Source organism: Ranitomeya imitator, chromosome 3, assembly GCF_032444005.1.
Source record: "Ranitomeya imitator isolate aRanImi1 chromosome 3, aRanImi1.pri, whole genome shotgun sequence".
NCBI classification, from domain to species: Eukaryota; Metazoa; Chordata; class Amphibia; order Anura; family Dendrobatidae; genus Ranitomeya; species Ranitomeya imitator.
The window spans coordinates 87,828,849-87,845,368 of NC_091284.1; the positions used below are offsets into that span (position 1 = coordinate 87,828,849).

Genomic DNA, 16,520 nt, shown 5'->3' on the forward strand with positions numbered 1-16,520 from the left:
TGCAATATAATAAGAGGATAAAAACTATGATGGGAGGAGGAGGAGTGCTTCTTTAATGGGCAATAAAATATAATGAGTAGTAAGTTTAGTGTCAGGAAAGGGTGATAGAGATTATATGCTATGCGCTCTTACCTCGATGACACATATCTGAGGCTCCTGCTGGTCCTTGTCCACTGGAACCTTTGCCTGATTCATCACCCATTCCTGAATGGCATCAGTAATATGCGGGACCACTAAAAACAGAGAAGACGTACATTAATTATCACATAATAATAAAGGTGTTGCCCACTACAAGACTTTATTAAGTCAATAGGGATCAAGAGAATTTTTGGAATTAGGATATGTTCACACATACAAAATTTTCACTGTGGATATTCCGCCCCAGAAAATCCATCTGTAAGGCCCGTGCCCAGGATGTGGAATTACAGTAGCAGCATTTTTTATGTAGCGTATTTTCGCTGCGTCCAAAACACTGCGTTCTATTGATTCATGTGGTCACCGAATCGTGCGGATTTACCGCATCCAATACATTTTACTGTGCCAATTTTTGTTGGGGACACTAGCGTCTCTGCAGCAGAAATTGACGTGCTACGGCTCATAAACTCGTGGGTGATCCGCAGGTGCACATATAAGCATAGTGTACGGGGGATTTCTAGAAATCCCATCCACTATATGTTGCAACATCTGACCGCTGATGGTTTAACGCTGCAGATATACGCAGCATCAAAACCGCAGCAATTCCTGCCCGTGTGCACGCACCCTTACTGATCTGAGAATGATGAAAAACATGGAAACAAAATGTTCAAAACATCTTGATTTATTCAGTATGGAGTATAAGCGCCAAGAGCAGAAATCTCCGCACTTACACGTCTTGGCTGCTGTCTTTGAGATTATTACTGGTTGTCTAAAGAATGTTCTGCTATCCTGAATGCACTGATCTGGTCAAGGAACAGCCATTTCTCCAACGTTTCCCAGGAGCTGTTTTTTAACATGACCAGGCGACATGTTAATGTCCAAAAGTGAAGGTTCTTATCGCATAAATTGACCAACTCATGTGAGCCCATCAACCGCGACAAGGTGACACTTCTCTGATGGGGACATGTTAATGTGCGCAGCCTGTATGACCTAAACATGCTATTTTGGCCTGCAGCATCTCCAGACTTGTCTCCCGTCGAGTACATGTGGAACGTCATTAATCGGCAATTGCACAGGAAGCTGCCAGCAGCGGATCTTGATGGTTTGTATGTCCAAATGCAATTAGCGTAGCAGAATATCCCTGAGACAACCATTATTATCCTCACTAATAGAAACCAAGCAATGCAAGTGTGGGGATTTTTGCAAGTGGTGCTCATACTTGATACAAAAAAAAAATCAAGAGGTTTTGAAAATGTGCATTCCATTTTTTCATCATTTACATATCATTAAAGCGAATTAGTCATCATAAAAGTGTCATAGTGTCATAAATAGACACAAATATAATAAAAATAAAGTACTGTATATACTTGAATATAAGCCGACCCAAGTATAAGCCGACCCCCCTAATTTTGCCACAAAAAACTGGGAAAACTTAATGACTCGAGTATAAGCCTAGGGTGGAAAATGCAGCAGCTACCTGTAAATGTCAAAAGTAAAAATAGATACCAATAAAAGTAAAACTGAGCCATCAGTAGGTTAAGTGATTTTGAATATCCATATTGAATCAGGAGCCCCATATAATGCTCCATACAGTTCATGATGGGCCCCATAAGATGCTCCATAAAGATATTTGCCCCATATAGTGCTGCACAAACGTTATGACCCCATAAGATGCTCCATACAGACACTTGCCCCAATATAATGCTGCACAAACGTTGAATATGGCCCCATAAGATGCTCCACAAAGATATTTGCCCCATATAGTGCTGCACAAACCTTATGGCCCCATAAGATGCTCCATACAGACATTTGCCCCATATAGTGCTGCACAAACCTTATGGCCCCATAAGATGCTCCATACAGACATTTGCCCCATATAGTGCTGCACAAACATTGATTATAGCCCATAAGATGCTCCATACAGACACTTGCCCCATATAATGCTGCACAAACGTTGATTATGGCCCATAAGATACTCCATACAGACACTTGCCCTATATAATGCTGCATAAACATTTATTATGGCCCCATAAGATGCTCCATAAAGATATTTGTCACATGTAGTACTGCAAACATTGATTATGGCCCCATACAGATAATTGCCCCATATAGTGCTGCACAAACGTTGATTATGGCCCCATACAGATAATTGCCCCATATAGTTTTGCACAAACATTGATTATGGCCCCATACAGACACTTGCCCCATATAGTGCTGCACAATTGTTATTGCCCCATAAGATGCTCCATACAGACACTTGCCCCATATAGTGCTGCACAATTGTTATTGCCCAATAAGATGCTCCATACAGACACTTGCCCCATTTGCTGTTGCTGCAATAAAAAAAAAAAAATCACATACTCACCTCCCTGTCGCTCAGGCCCCCGGCACTTTCCATATTCACCTGACTTCGTTCCGGCGCCGCTCTGTCTTCAGCACTGACACACAGGCTGAGGGCACGCACTAACCATGTCATCGCGCCCTCAGCCCTGAGCATCACTGCAAAAGACGCTGAAGACAGAGCGGCGCCCGGAACGAGGAGCAGGTGAATACCGCGCTGCGCAGCGCTCCCCTCCCAGTTATACTCACCTGCTCCTGGCGCTGTGCAGTCCCTGCTTCCCTGGCGCTGCTGCTTCTTCCTGTACAGAGCGGTCACCGTTACCGCTCATTACAGTAATGAATATGCGGCTCCACCCCTATGGGAGGTGGAGCCGCATATTCATTACTGTAATGAGCGGTACCATGTGACCGCTCAGTACAGGAAGAAGCTGCAGCGCTGGGAAGCCAGGAACCGCGCCAGGAGCAGGCGAGTATAACTAGACAGCCCCCGCTCCCCCTCCCCTACCGACCCCTGGGTATGATTCGAGTATAAGCCGAGAGAAGGACTTTCAGCCCCAAAAAATGGGCTGAAAATCTCGGCTTATACTCGAGTATATACGGTAATAAAATCTAACAAACATTCACCTTCTTCCCTTCTAATAGTTCACATCTATCTGTAAGGCCGGAGTCACACTAAAGAGAAATACGGACGTATGAGAGGCGCAAAAACTACGCATTGCACTTGGACCAATGTTTCCCTATGGGGCAGCTTCCATCAGCCGCATATTTCTCGGCCGTATTTTATGGGCTGAGAAAATTGCAGCATGCTGCGTTTGTGAGCGTATTCCGAGAAAAATACGCCAATGAAAGCCTATGGGGGTGAGAAAAATATGAATTACACACGGACCATGCGTGTGACTTGCGAGAAATATGCACCGGTGTACTATAGAAAAGCCGGCAATTCAGTGCGGTGTACAGTAAAATCACACTGACAGGTTTTATTAGAATAGATATAATAAATGTCTACACATAGTATAGGTATAAATAAAACACATATATATATATTTTATACAGAGCTACAGTAGATAGCATAAAAGCTGGTAATTCAATTGCCAGCTTTTGCTAACTCCTTACCAAACTGGATATGAGACGTGGTTACATACAGTAAACCATTTCATATCCGTTATTGTTTTACATATTCCTCACTAATAATGTTAGTAGAGTGTGTGTGCAAAATTTGGGAGCTCTAGGTGTTAAAATAAAGGGTTAAATCACGGAAAAAACTGGCGTGGGCTCCCGCGCAATTTTGTCCGCCAGAGTGGGAAAGCCAGTGACTGAGGGCAGATATTAATAGCCTGGAGAGGGTCCATGGTTATTGCCCCCCCCCCCCCCCCCCAGCTAAAAACATCTGCCCCCAGCCACCCCAGGGCGGCAATGTAATGAAAGTCACAAAGGGAAACAGAATTTATAGATTAAATATATTAAGCCCAGAAGGACTGAAAATAGAGATAGGCTTGTACTGTTTTAGAAGGAAGTAGTAGGTGAACATCAATCGGGACATTTGGTGACTGTTTCTTATTGATGCGCCATTTTTAACAAATATTTTATTAGTATAATATTAAATTGTGTTCGCAAAATCTTACATTGGGGTCTATGCATTGTGCTTCTCATGTTCTTGCTCTGATATAGCCTGTATAACCCTACGACGATAGTGAAGGACATGGAAAATGGAGCATCCGAGCAGGGCGAATGCCTGCGGAGGTTGTGAACGCGAAGACCATCCTTTTTAAAGCCCAGGCTGCTTCTGTAGGAGTGTTAGTGAGGAAAGCGAGCGCTGCTCTGCATAGTAACACCGATTTGGGACATATGATCTTCAACACACAGTGTCTTCTGCACTGGCTCCAAGATAAAGTTGTCTTTATATCAGTATATCATTTTTTATCATCTTGGGTAATTCACATGTGTTGGGTATAAGTAAACCAGAAACTCTTGGTGGACATGTCATCCTAACATCTCATTCCATACCACATCCACTGGTTGGTTAATAACATCCTTCATTCTCCACCTTTATCTAAGGTGACTCCATCTACCTGAAGGAAAACATTCAGGACCCTAAAAACCCCTAGTAATGTCCAGGGGTAGGAATCAGAAGCTGGACAACCACAAAAGACAACAGTATCTGAGCGGAGTCATAACATCTTTCTCCAACTCTAATCAAGGGACATGAAGACCTGACCCATAGATTCCTAGCAGGACATGGAGCTGGTAATTGCCCGAAAGCTGGCCACCTACGTACATGGCGGTCACTGCAGTCATCTACAGGAGGAGGAAGCCCACACAAACATGGGGAGAACATACAAACGCCTTGCAGATGTTGTCCTTCATGGCATTTGGAACCCAGAGCTGCAAAGCAACAGTGCTAACCACTGAGCCACCGTGCTGCCCAACGTATGGATGTAATCAACATGAAGGTGCCTGCACATATCATAGCATCGCCCGCTGGGCACGCCGGCTCACCTTGCACGGTTTTCCCCAGGTAGTCTCCGCGCCGCTCCTTGGTAATCACATGCTGATAGATCTTTCCTGTAGTGATGTTGTTGTCTTTGTACAGACTGATATCCAGGAATCTCTCATAATTTCCCAAATCCAAGTCTACCTCCCCTCCATCATCCAACACAAACACTTCACCTGCAGATAATAAGAAATCAGATAAAAGTCAAGAAATCATCAAAGAACATAAAGAAATTAGGAATGACACAGGCCATGATATCTGCTATTTTTTTATATGCAACAGATTTCCACAGTGATTTCATCTGCCAAACCAATTAAAGGGGTTGTCCAGATCCAAAAGCCCATTTATATAAACTATTAGGAATTTCTGAGTTAATAGACTGGGGACCCTTGTGTAGGATCCTCATCATTTGACCAAATTTGAGAGCACTACAAAAAAATATCTCTTTAACCTGTGTTATACACAGAACCAGTGGATTTGAATGGGCACTATGTAATGCTTAAAGGGGTATTCCCACCTCCAAAGTCCTATCCCAATATGTAGTAGGTGTAATACTAATAATATTAGCAAAAACCTCCATTTAGAAATGTAGTATAGTTTTTCTGATTCGCTATGTCTCTTTCCTCCTGTGCAGGTATTGCAGGACCTTAGGTATCCATGGTTACCACCACTGATATAGTGACAGTTAGTTAGCCAGTCACTTGGTTACACTCGTTAATACTGGGCCTTGCATCTATTTAATTTAATTTATCTTTGGCTGCTCCAATGAAAGTGATACTTGGTTGTTCCACAGGGATACTACATCTGTGGTGACTCTGATAGAGGGGTACATTATTAAAAATATTTTTGTGATTTTCAAGCATACCCTAAGATTCTAATTGTACCTCAGGGCATACCGTATATACCCTAAGGTTCGGAGTTCTGTTTACTCATAAATAGAAAAATTGTCATTTACCTTGTATTTCTTCTATACTTCATCTCTTTTAAGGCTATATGTTTTCCCACCTCCATTAGCAACAGGGCCTATTAAGGATAGATTGGGATAGCCGTCGCGGAGTGGGGGCACCAAAAAAACCATATATTTTAGGGTGCCAACCCCCACAGTCAGGTAGGGGTCATATAGGGATGACTCAGGGACTATTGGGTATTTCTTTAAGCATCAGTCTATGTATATTATTTATCATTTGGTGTTCTTCTGAACACGGTTTTTGTCTTCACACTGGGTGGTGATTTTTAATGCGCAATTAATAAATATACTAGCTATTGAACCCGTTCTACGCCCGGGTGGCGAGCATTTATATTGGTATATGATCTCCATCCTGGTATGTGCTGCTCCATCCTGCGCCCCCATCCTGTCATGTGCTGCTGCCATCCTTCGCCCGTTCTGTCATGTGCTGCTGCCATCCTGCGCCCGTTCTGTCATGTGCTGCGGCCATCCTGCGCCCGTTCTGACATGTGCTGCTGCCATCCTGCGCCCGTTCTGTCATGTGCTGCTGCCATCCTGCGCCCGTTCTGTCATGTGCTGCTGCCATCCTGCGCCCGTTCTGTCATGTGCTGCTGCCATCCTGCGCCCGTTCTGTCATGTGCTGCTGCCATCCTGCGCCCGTTCTGTCATGTGCTGCTGCCATCCTGCGCCCGTTCTGTCATGTGCTGCTGCCATCCTGCGCCCGTTCTGTCATGTGCTGCGGCCATCCTGCGCCCGTTCTGTCATGTGCTGCTGCCATCCTGCGCCCGTTCTGTCATGTGCTGCGGCCATCCTGCGCCCGTTCTGTCATGTGCTGCTCCCATCCTGCGCCACCATTGTATTATATGCCCCCCGCTCCAGTGTGTATGCCCCCGAATGCTGCTGCCATATAAAAAAAAAAAAAATACCATACTCACCTATCGTCCGGCTCCACTGCAGGTATGTCTTCAAGAAAATGGCGCCGGAAAGCGGGGACTGCGCAGGCGCCGATTCCGGCAGCAGGAATCGGCGCCTGCGCAGTCCGCGCTTTCCGGCGCCATTTTCTTGAAGACACACCTGCAGTGGAGCCGGAGTGTGTCTTCAAGAAAATGGCGCCGGAAAGCGCGGACTGCGCAGGCGCCGATTCCGGCAGCAGGAATCGGCGCCTGCGCAGTCCGCGCCCTCCGGAGCCGGGAGCAGAGGAGCCGGGAGACGGAGCCGCAACCAGCGCTGGAACCGGGAAAGGTGAGTATACTTACCCTCCCTCCTGGCGGTCCCTGACTCTCCGGTGGAGATCGCGGTATGCGTTCAGTGCTTACGCATACCGCGATCTCCCGGGAGCGTCACTCTGTGAGACCCAGACTGCGCCGGCGCTTGCGCTTGCGCAGTCTATAGAGGCTTCGGACAGAGTGACGCTCCCAGCGTTATATTATAGATTGCTTTTAAAGGGATTTTGCACATGAATGGTTTTCCCATAGTCCTATGACTCTCTTTGACTTTGAATGTAGAAATACCCCATATGTGGCTGTACAGTACTGCTTAGCCTCCCGGAGCACAGATTTTCCTAGAATAGCTTGCGGACTCCATATAAAGAGCCCCTAAGTGCTAGAAAAGCAAAATCCCTGCTCAAGTGACCACATTTGGAAATTATACCCCTTTGGGAATTTATCTACAGGTGTAGTGACGATTTTCACTCCATGGGTGATTTCCAGAAACAAACAGCAGTGAATGTTGCTGAGAGAAAATTGCAAACTGCGGTTGTTGTGACCAGTACGCTGTAGTGACCAGTACGTTGTAGTGACAGTACGTTGTAGTGACCAGTACATTATGCCCAGCTCATGCTTCTGGAGACATGCACTCGTAAATTAGGTGGGTTCTCATCACTACAGAAATGCCAAACATGTTGGCACTGATTGCGGTTTAGACACACTGGGGCTCAGAAGGGAGGAGGGCATTTGAATTTAGGAGCATATAATTTGCTGAATTTCTTTTGGTGGGCAAGGAGCCATTTCACCTTTCCAGAGCCTTTGTACCAGTTACGTGGAAGCCCCTCTATATTTCCGTTAACAGATGGCAACTAGAGTGGGGACTTGCTTTTTTTGTGAATTGAGCTGAAGGTTTTGTTAGGAACATTTTACATTACAGTTACGATCACATTTATCCATCGCTCTACGCTGAGCACTTACTTTGGGGTTTCTATCTAAATCTTTGAGTGGCGTGATTCATATGAAAGCCCCATTCACTATAATGAGGCAGCAGAGTTACTCTGGACTCCGTCTGGCCTCTGTTCAGCGGGGTCCTTTCCAGAAGTGCACAATACTGTGGTCGACCGCGCTTTTATACTCGCATAAAAAGACAGACACCTCCGGATCACAAGTCCTATGGCATCCAAGGTGTCTCCATCTGCCTCATTATAGGGAATCTTCTGTCGAGGGGTCCATCTAAATCCTGTATTTCACAGATTTTCACGGTAAGTGCTCATCGCAGAGCGCAGGATAAATGTGTGCTGAGCCTTAGGGTATGTGCACACGTCAGGATTTCTTGCAGAAAATTCCTAAAGAAAACCGGACATTTTCTGCAAGAAATCCGCATGTGGTTTTTTTCGCATTTTTGACACCTTTTTTTGCGCGTTTTGTTTTGTGTTTTTTTCCAGAGCTTCCCAATGCATTAAATAGCGGGAAAAACGCGAAAAATCCGCAAAATTAATGAACATGCCGCGTTTTTTACCGCGATGCTTTTTTTGCAGAAAAAAACGCATCATGTGCACAAAAATTGCAGAATGCATTATAATTGATGGGATGCATATGTATGCGTTTTTTATGCGCTTTTATCGTGTTTTTATAGCGAAAAAACATGAAAAAAACGCAACATGTGCACACAGCCTAAAATAGCGGGAAAAACGTGAAAAATCCGCAAAATTAATGAACATGATGCATTTTTTACCGCGATGCAGGTTTTTTTTGCAGAAAAAAACGCATCATGTGCACAAAAATTGCAGAATGCATTATTAATGGGATGCATATGTATGCGTTTTTATGCGGTTTTTATAGCGAAAAAATGCAACGTGTGCACACAGCCTTTCTGCGATCTTTGGGAAGCAGAGTGAAAAAATCAACAGCAGGTGAAGAATTGGTTTTATTTATTTTTTACGCCGTTCCTTGTGCGGTGTAATTGATTAGTCAACTATATTCTTCAGGTTTGTGCGATTACAGCGATATCAGATTTATATCGGGTTTTTATGTTTGGCTGCTGTCACACACCAATAGGCACTAGTTTTTGCATTGTCATATTTAGACAGTTATAATTTTCCATGTTATGGGATAGACATCACAAGAGACATGGTGCTGCGGCATAGACATCATAGAAAACATAGAGCTGCGGTATAGACATTACATGAGACGTGGGCGCTGCAGTATATACATCACAGGAGACATGGGGCTGTGGTATTTACATCTCAGAGGATATGGGGCATATACATCACAGGAGACATGGAGACATGGGGCTGCGGTATATACGTCACAGGAGACTTGGGGCTGTGGCATTTACATCACAGGAGACAAGGGGCTGTGGCATATACATCAAAGGATACATGGGGCTGTGGCATATACATCACAGGAGACATGAGGTTGCGACATAATCATTACAGGAGACACCGGGGCTGCGGTATAGACATCACGGGAGACGCTGGGGCTGCAGCATAGTCATCACAGGAGACTCTGGGGCTGCGGTACAGACATCACAGGAGACTCTGGGGCTGCAGCATAGTCATCACAGGAGACACTGGGGCTGCGGTATAGACATCACAGGAGACACTGGGGCTGCGGTATAGACATCACGGGAGACGCTGGGGCTGCAGCACAGTCATCACAGGAGACACTGGTGCTGCTGCTGTCTTCTCTATGACCAGAGCGCATCTCGCACTAACTCTTCCCACAAAATACATCCTAACATTGGCACTAGCCAGCGTGAGGAAGTAATCTTTCATTGATCGTGCTGCAGCATTCAGTTCCAAAAGGTGCATGCACGTGCTAGCAGAAGAAGAAGAAACTAATGGGCTGGCAGCCATCAAAATGCAGCTGCTGGCCCAGGCACTGTGGCCGAGAATCTGCCTGGGGGCCGGAAAAAAGGTCATCAGCACCAAAGAGAAGTAGTTCCAGTCATCACATTAGGATTGAGCTAATTAAATGTTTGACCAAATATAGCAAGGTAATTTAAAGTTGATAATTTGGTAAAACCACTGAAGGATGCTAAAAATATCCAAATGGCCCTTGGCAGAAAAAATAGAATTATTCTTACCATTAATTCGGTTTCTAGGAACCTTCCACGACAGCGGTACTGGAGGATGTCTCCCCGCCCTAATGGGGGACAGGAAACACAAAGAGGTTAAATACCCTCCCCTTCCTGCCATCTCCAGTGTTTTTTCTGGACACAGTAGTATGTATAGTTACCACTTAAGTGCAGGAATCATCCAATAAAATCATCAGATAGGGAGGGAAATTAGTGCTGTCGTGGAAGGTTCCTAGAAACCGAATTAACGGTAAGAATAATTCTATTTTCTCCAGTCACCTTCCACGACAGCGGTACTGGAGTAGTACCAACAAATAATTTCTAGGGGGGGACAACCGCCTGCAGAACTGTTCTGCCGAAAGTTAAATCCCGGTTGAAATCAAGCCTGTAGTGCCTGGTGAACGTATGTACTGATGACCAGGTGGCAGCTCTGCAAATCTGCTCCGTAGAAGCGTCACCCCTCTCTGCCCATGATGTTGACACCGACCGTGTAGAATGGGCCTTCAGTGATGGAGGAGGTGGTAGATTCTGGGATGAGTATGCCAGAGATATGGCTTGTTTAATCCAGTTGGCGATAGTATTTTTCGTAGCCTTTCTGCCTTTGTTCTTCCCGGAGAGTTGAATGAAGAGATTTTGGTCAATCCTCCAACTCTCTGTTTGTGAAGGATAATGTAACACCACTCTGCGGACATCCAGAGTGTGGAAGGACTCTTCCTTCACATTAGAAGGATCTGGGTAGAACGAGGGCAACACTATGTCCTGACCTCTATGAAAGTCTGATGTTACTTTAGGTAGGAAGGTAGGATCTAGACGCAGGATTATACTATCAGAAGTTACCCTTAAGTAAGGCTCTTGTATGGATAGGGCATGCAGTTCTCCTATCCGTCTGGCCGAGGTAATAGCCACTAAAAAGACCGTTTTTAGGGTAAGAACCTTTAATGAAATATGAGATAAAGGCTCAAAAGGATCTCAAGTCAGACTCTTAAGGACCAGATTAAGGTCCCAAGGAGGAGTATTGTTGAGAACTCTGGGACGGATTCTAGTTGCTGAAGTAACAAAGCGCCTGATCCACCGATGTTTGGCTAGATCCTGATCGAAATAGGAGCTAAGTGCTGAAATTTGTGCCTTTAAGGTGTTAGGCTTAAGACCCAACTCTAGACCCTTTTGCAAGAAGTCCAGAATTTTGGCAATATTTGGATGAAATGGATCAGGAATGTCTGGAAGATACCACGATGAAAACCTCTTCCAGATTTTGGCATAAATGGCATTTGTTATGGGTTTTCTACTGTTCTGGAGAGTATGAATTACTCCATCTGAGAGACCTCTTGCATTTAGTATCTCGGCCTCAGAAGCCATGCTGAAAGATTCAATCTGTGAAGGTTTGGATGCAGCAATGGACCCTGACGAAGAAGATTTTCCTTCTGAGGTAGACACACTGGACCTTCCTGGGCCATGTCTAACAGGGCGCTGTACCAACTCCTCCCTGGCCATGTTGGCGCTATCAAAATCGCCGTAACTCGTTCCGATCGGATCTTCTGTAGAGTTTTCGATATTAATGGGATCGGAGGGAATGCATAAACAAGGTCGAACCTCCATGGGTGAGAGAACGCATCCATGCCCAGTGCTCTGTCTGTCATATTTAAGGAGAAATAAGTTCGCAGCTTGGCATTCTGACTGTTGGCAAAAAGGTCCACCTCTGGGATCCCCCATCTGGAAATCAGGGAGAGAAAGACCTCCTGGTCCAGACACCATTCTCCTGGATGCACATCCCTTCTGCTCAAGAAATCTGCCTGGGTATTGGCTGACCCCTTCAGGTGAATTGCTGAGATAGAGAGAACGTGTCTCTCTGCCCAGAAAAAAATGTTTGAGGCTAAGGTCTTTAGTTTCCTGAATCTTGTGCCTCCTTGATGACGAAGGTATGCTACCGTGGTCATGTTGTCGGAATATATTCTGACATGGTGTCCTTGAACAAGGGAGGATGCAGCTCTTAATGCTTCTTCTACTGCTTTCAGTTCTCTGAAGTTTGAAGAGCTTGTTCTGATATCTGGGCCCCAGGTGCCCTGGAAATGGGTTCCCTCGACTATAGCTCCCCATCCCCTTTGACTGGCATCCGATGTTAGTGTCTTTAGTGGGATCTGATCCCAACTGACCCCCTTTTGGAGGTTTCGAACCCGTAGCCACCATGCCAGGGATGCCTTGACATGATTGGGAAGGCAAACTCTCTTGGAGAGAGAACTCTGCTGACCGTTCCAGGATGATAGGACATGGGTTTGGAGGATTCTCGTGTGGGCTTGTGCCCAAGGTACCATCTGGATACAAGATGTTCGAGATCCCAGCACAGACATGGAATGTCGTAGAGTAGGAGCCTTCAGGGTTCTGAATGCCGTTATCTTCTGTACCAGATCGAGTTGACGTTCTCTGGGCAGAAAGGATCTCCTCGCCTCCGAGTCCAGAAGGACTCCTAGGAACTTCTTCCTCCTGGAGGGATGAAGGTCCGATTTTTCTAGATTTGGGATCCAACCCAATGATTTTAGGATTTCTAGAGACCTTGTTAAGTCGGCACTGAGGCGGGAGACTGAGGGAGCGACAATGAGAAGATCGTCTAGATAGGGTACTATGCAGATCCCCTGAAGACGGATGAATATAATGGCTTCTGTCATGATTTTTGTAAAGACTCTGGGTGCTGAGGCGATTCCGAAGGGAAGGGAGTTGAACTGATAGTGTACTATCTCCCGATCCTGAGATATTGCAAATCTTAGGAACTTCCGGAATTCTGGATGGATTGGGACGTGGTAATAAGCGTCCCTCAGATCTACTGTAGCCATCGCCAAGTCCTGTCCTATCAGAGGGATCGCTGTCTTGACCGACTCCATCTTGAACCTCCTGTAGGTTATTACTTGATTCAGGGGCTTCAAGTTGATTATTATTCGGTGCTTCCCCGAAGGCTTCTTGATCAGAAACAGATGGGAATAGTGTCCTCTGCCAATTTCTTGCTGAGGTACTGGGGAAATTACTCCTTCCTGGAGTAAGTTCTGTAGGCCGGAAAGGAATGCGCCCTGAGGGCTGAGACTCTGTAATGAGGTTATCCTCATGTGATGAGGGGGAGGGCTCTCGAACTCTAATTTTAGTCCATTCTGAATAGTGTCGAGTACCCACTGGTTCGACGAAATGGACCTCCACTGGTTGATAAAGTTCGAGAGACGCCCCCCAACGCCCTGGGCGTAGTCACTGCTTTTCTGGGGTCTGCTGGGACTGGGGAACCAGGATGTTCCTACCTTTCCCCCCTTTAGGATAGCTCCAGCGTCCTGATTTGCCTTTCCCTTTGAATTCCCGTTGGAAGGGTTGCTCTTTTGAGGGACGAAAAAAACGTTTCTTCGGATTTCTCTGTTCCGGAAGCGCTTTCTTTTTGTCCGTTGCTTTATCCAGAATATCATCCAGGGCCTGCCCGAACAGATAGCGGCCCTGAAAGGGAATGGCACATAGTTTTGTTTTGGACGTTATATCCCCACTCCAAGACTTGAGCCATAGAGCTCTTCTGGCTGAGTTAGAGAGAACTGCTGATTTGGCAGCCACTCTTACGGACTCTGCCGAAGCATCGGCCAGGAAGCCCGTAGCTTTCTGGAGAAGCGGGAGAGAATCTAAGATTATTTCCCTAGATGTTCCCTGGGTAAGGTGGTCTTCCAGCGTGCGGAGCCAACGAAATAGGGATCTAGCCACGCAGGTGGACGCAATGTTTGTTTTAAGGAGATTGGTAGAAGTCTCCCACGATCTTCTTAGTAAACTCTCCATTTTGCGGTCCATAGGGTCTCTGAGTTGGGAAGAATCCTCGAAAGGGAGGGTTGTCTTTTTTGACACTCTAGAGACCTGCACGTCTACCTTAGGGGTATCCCACAGAGAGACATCTCCATCGAGAGAAAAACGATTTTTAAGTTCAGAGGGAACAGAAAGACCTTTTTCAGGTGATTCCCATTCATGAAGGATGAGACTCTGTACATTCTCATGTATAGGGAACCCTTTTAATTTTTTAGGTTTCAACCCACCGAACATCTCATCCTGCACCGATGGCTTCTCCTCCTCCTCCTCAACACCCATTGTCCCCCTGACCATACTGATTAACTCCTGTATGTCCTCTGAGGAAAAATAATATTTTTTACTCTCCTCTCTGGGGGTGGAAGTGGAGCCCTCATTCTCCCACAAATCCTCCGAGCCGGAGGAATGAACTTCACCAGAATCTGAATCAGAAGTAACCGCAGCCGTCTTCCTTTTTTTTAGGAGGAGGAGGCGGAGGTAACAGAGACTGGGAAAGGGCCGATACCGAGGATTGCACTTCCTGTTTAATGAGGGATTTAATGCTCTCAAACAAGGATGGCTGTTCTGAGCGAATTATTTCATCGGTGCAGGGCTGGCATAGTCTCTTCTTGTAAGAAGAAGGTAGTTTTGATGCACAAACACCACATTTACGATCATCCGTTTTTGTCTTGGAAGATCTGTCCTTCCTAGGGGCAGAGGCCTTGTCTCCCTAAAAGAGAGAAGGGGACTAAGTATATGGCACCCTAAGGAATACAGGGATAAAGGGACCTTAACCCACTACTCACAGTAGGAGGGAGGACGCAGGGCTCGGCAGAAGCAGAGATAGATCTGTCACCCTCCATGGTCAGTCAGCACTGTAGTCCAGTCAGTCAGACAGGGGGCCTTACCTGGAGGTGACTACCAGGGTTAAATACCGTGGAAGTTGCGTCCCATGTTGTGCTCCTCCTCCCGGTCCCAGGCGTAGGGGAAAGACCGCTATGCCGCCAACAGAAACTGCAGTCCGACGCGCGTGCGTTCCACCTCTGGAACGCACATGCCGAGAACCGGAAGTTCGGGTACTTCCGGTTCGCGCGTCCACTGTTTCCGGCCATGAGGAGAGGAGGAAATGCCGGGGAGCCACGCGGGGACCCCGGCCGCACCACACCGCTCCGCTTTACTCCCGAAGGAGCGCGGGAGGAGCGGAGAAAGGGTCCCGAGTCCGCACCATGTGGGGAGACGGGAGCAGCGCCGCAGGGAGGAGACACATCCCGACCCAGGCTGCCCGGCTAGGTAAGACCTGAGTGCTCCGATCGCCGGCCACGGCAGCACTACCGCAGGACCTCTTCATGCCCCAATAGGGGACAGGAAAAACACTGGAGATGGCAGGAAGGGGAGGGTATTTAACCTCTTTGTGTTTCCTGTCCCCCATTAGGGCGGGGAGACATCCTCCAGTACCGCTGTCGTGGAAGGTGACTGGAGAAAATGGTAGTTACCTGCCGATAACGGTATTTCTCTGATCCCATGATGGCACCACGGAGAGAGGGGTCCGCCCCCAGGGACAGGAAACCTACAGATGAAAAAGGGCATACCTCTCTCCCACATCAGTTGGATTACAGAGCCTTATACAGAACTTCAGCTGCAACTCAATATTTGCACAAATTAAACTTAACCAATCTAACTTAACAGAGGCACCGTGACTAAAATTAATTACTAGTACATTACAAAGTGCACACCTGTGTGTGAAAAGGGAGGGAATATACGGGTGCCATCATGGGATCAGAGAAATACCGTTATCGGCAGGTAACTACCATTTTCTCTATCCCCATGATGGCACCACGGAGAGATTTGAATAGATAGAGCTCTTAGGGAGGGACCACTGCCTCTAAAACCCTTCGCCCAAAGGTAGGATCAGAGGAGGTCAAGTCTAAGCGGTAATGCTTGAAAAATGTAGACTGGGAAGACCAAGTGGCCGCTCTACATATCTGTTGTATTGAAGCGCCAGCTCTCTCCGCCCAGGATGATGCCACTGCTCTGGTCGAATGAGCCTTTACATTCTCTGGGATGGCTGTCCCACAGGATGAGTAGGATAGGGCGATGGCGTCTCTTATCCATCTTGCTAACGTGGCTTTTGATGCTTTTTGTCCCTTGCGTGGACCCTGGAAGCAGACAAACAGAGCCCTATCCTTCCTGCACTCCCTAGTGGCTGATAGATATTGGATCAGACATCTTTTTACGTCTAGGGTATGCAGTGTTTTTTCCCCCTCATTTCTAGGGTTTGGACAAAAGGAGGGCAACGAAATCTCTTGCGTTCTATGAAACTGTGACGCTATTTTAGGGAGGTAAGCCGGGTCAGTTTTAAGAATGACTCTGTCATCAAGTATTTGGGTAAAGGGTGGGCATGAAGATAGCGCTTGTATGTCGCTGACGCGACGAGCCGAGGTTAAGGCCACTAGGAGTGTGGTTTTTAGGGATAAGATCTTTAAGGGAACTTCTGTCAGGGGTTCAAAGGGAGGTTTGGTTAGAGCGTTTAATACA

At 46.5% G+C, this 16,520-nt stretch overlaps 1 protein-coding gene across 3 annotated transcripts in view; it reads right to left on the bottom strand.

Moving 5' to 3' along the window:
• CTPS2 (CTP synthase 2) overlaps window positions 1-16,520 on the bottom strand; it is a 307,360-nt gene that overhangs the window by 265,891 nt on the left and 24,949 nt on the right. For all 3 annotated transcript variants that reach the window (XR_011319771.1, XM_069761061.1, XM_069761060.1), the window contains 2 exons: window positions 4,972-5,142; window positions 133-233 (listed from right to left, as the gene is read on the bottom strand). Coding sequence is in view for 2 of the 3 variants with exons in the window: in XM_069761061.1 (XP_069617162.1) it covers window positions 133-233; window positions 4,972-5,142 (272 nt within the window). In the remaining variant the exon portion in view is untranslated. The remainder of the gene's footprint in view (window positions 1-132; window positions 234-4,971; window positions 5,143-16,520) is intronic.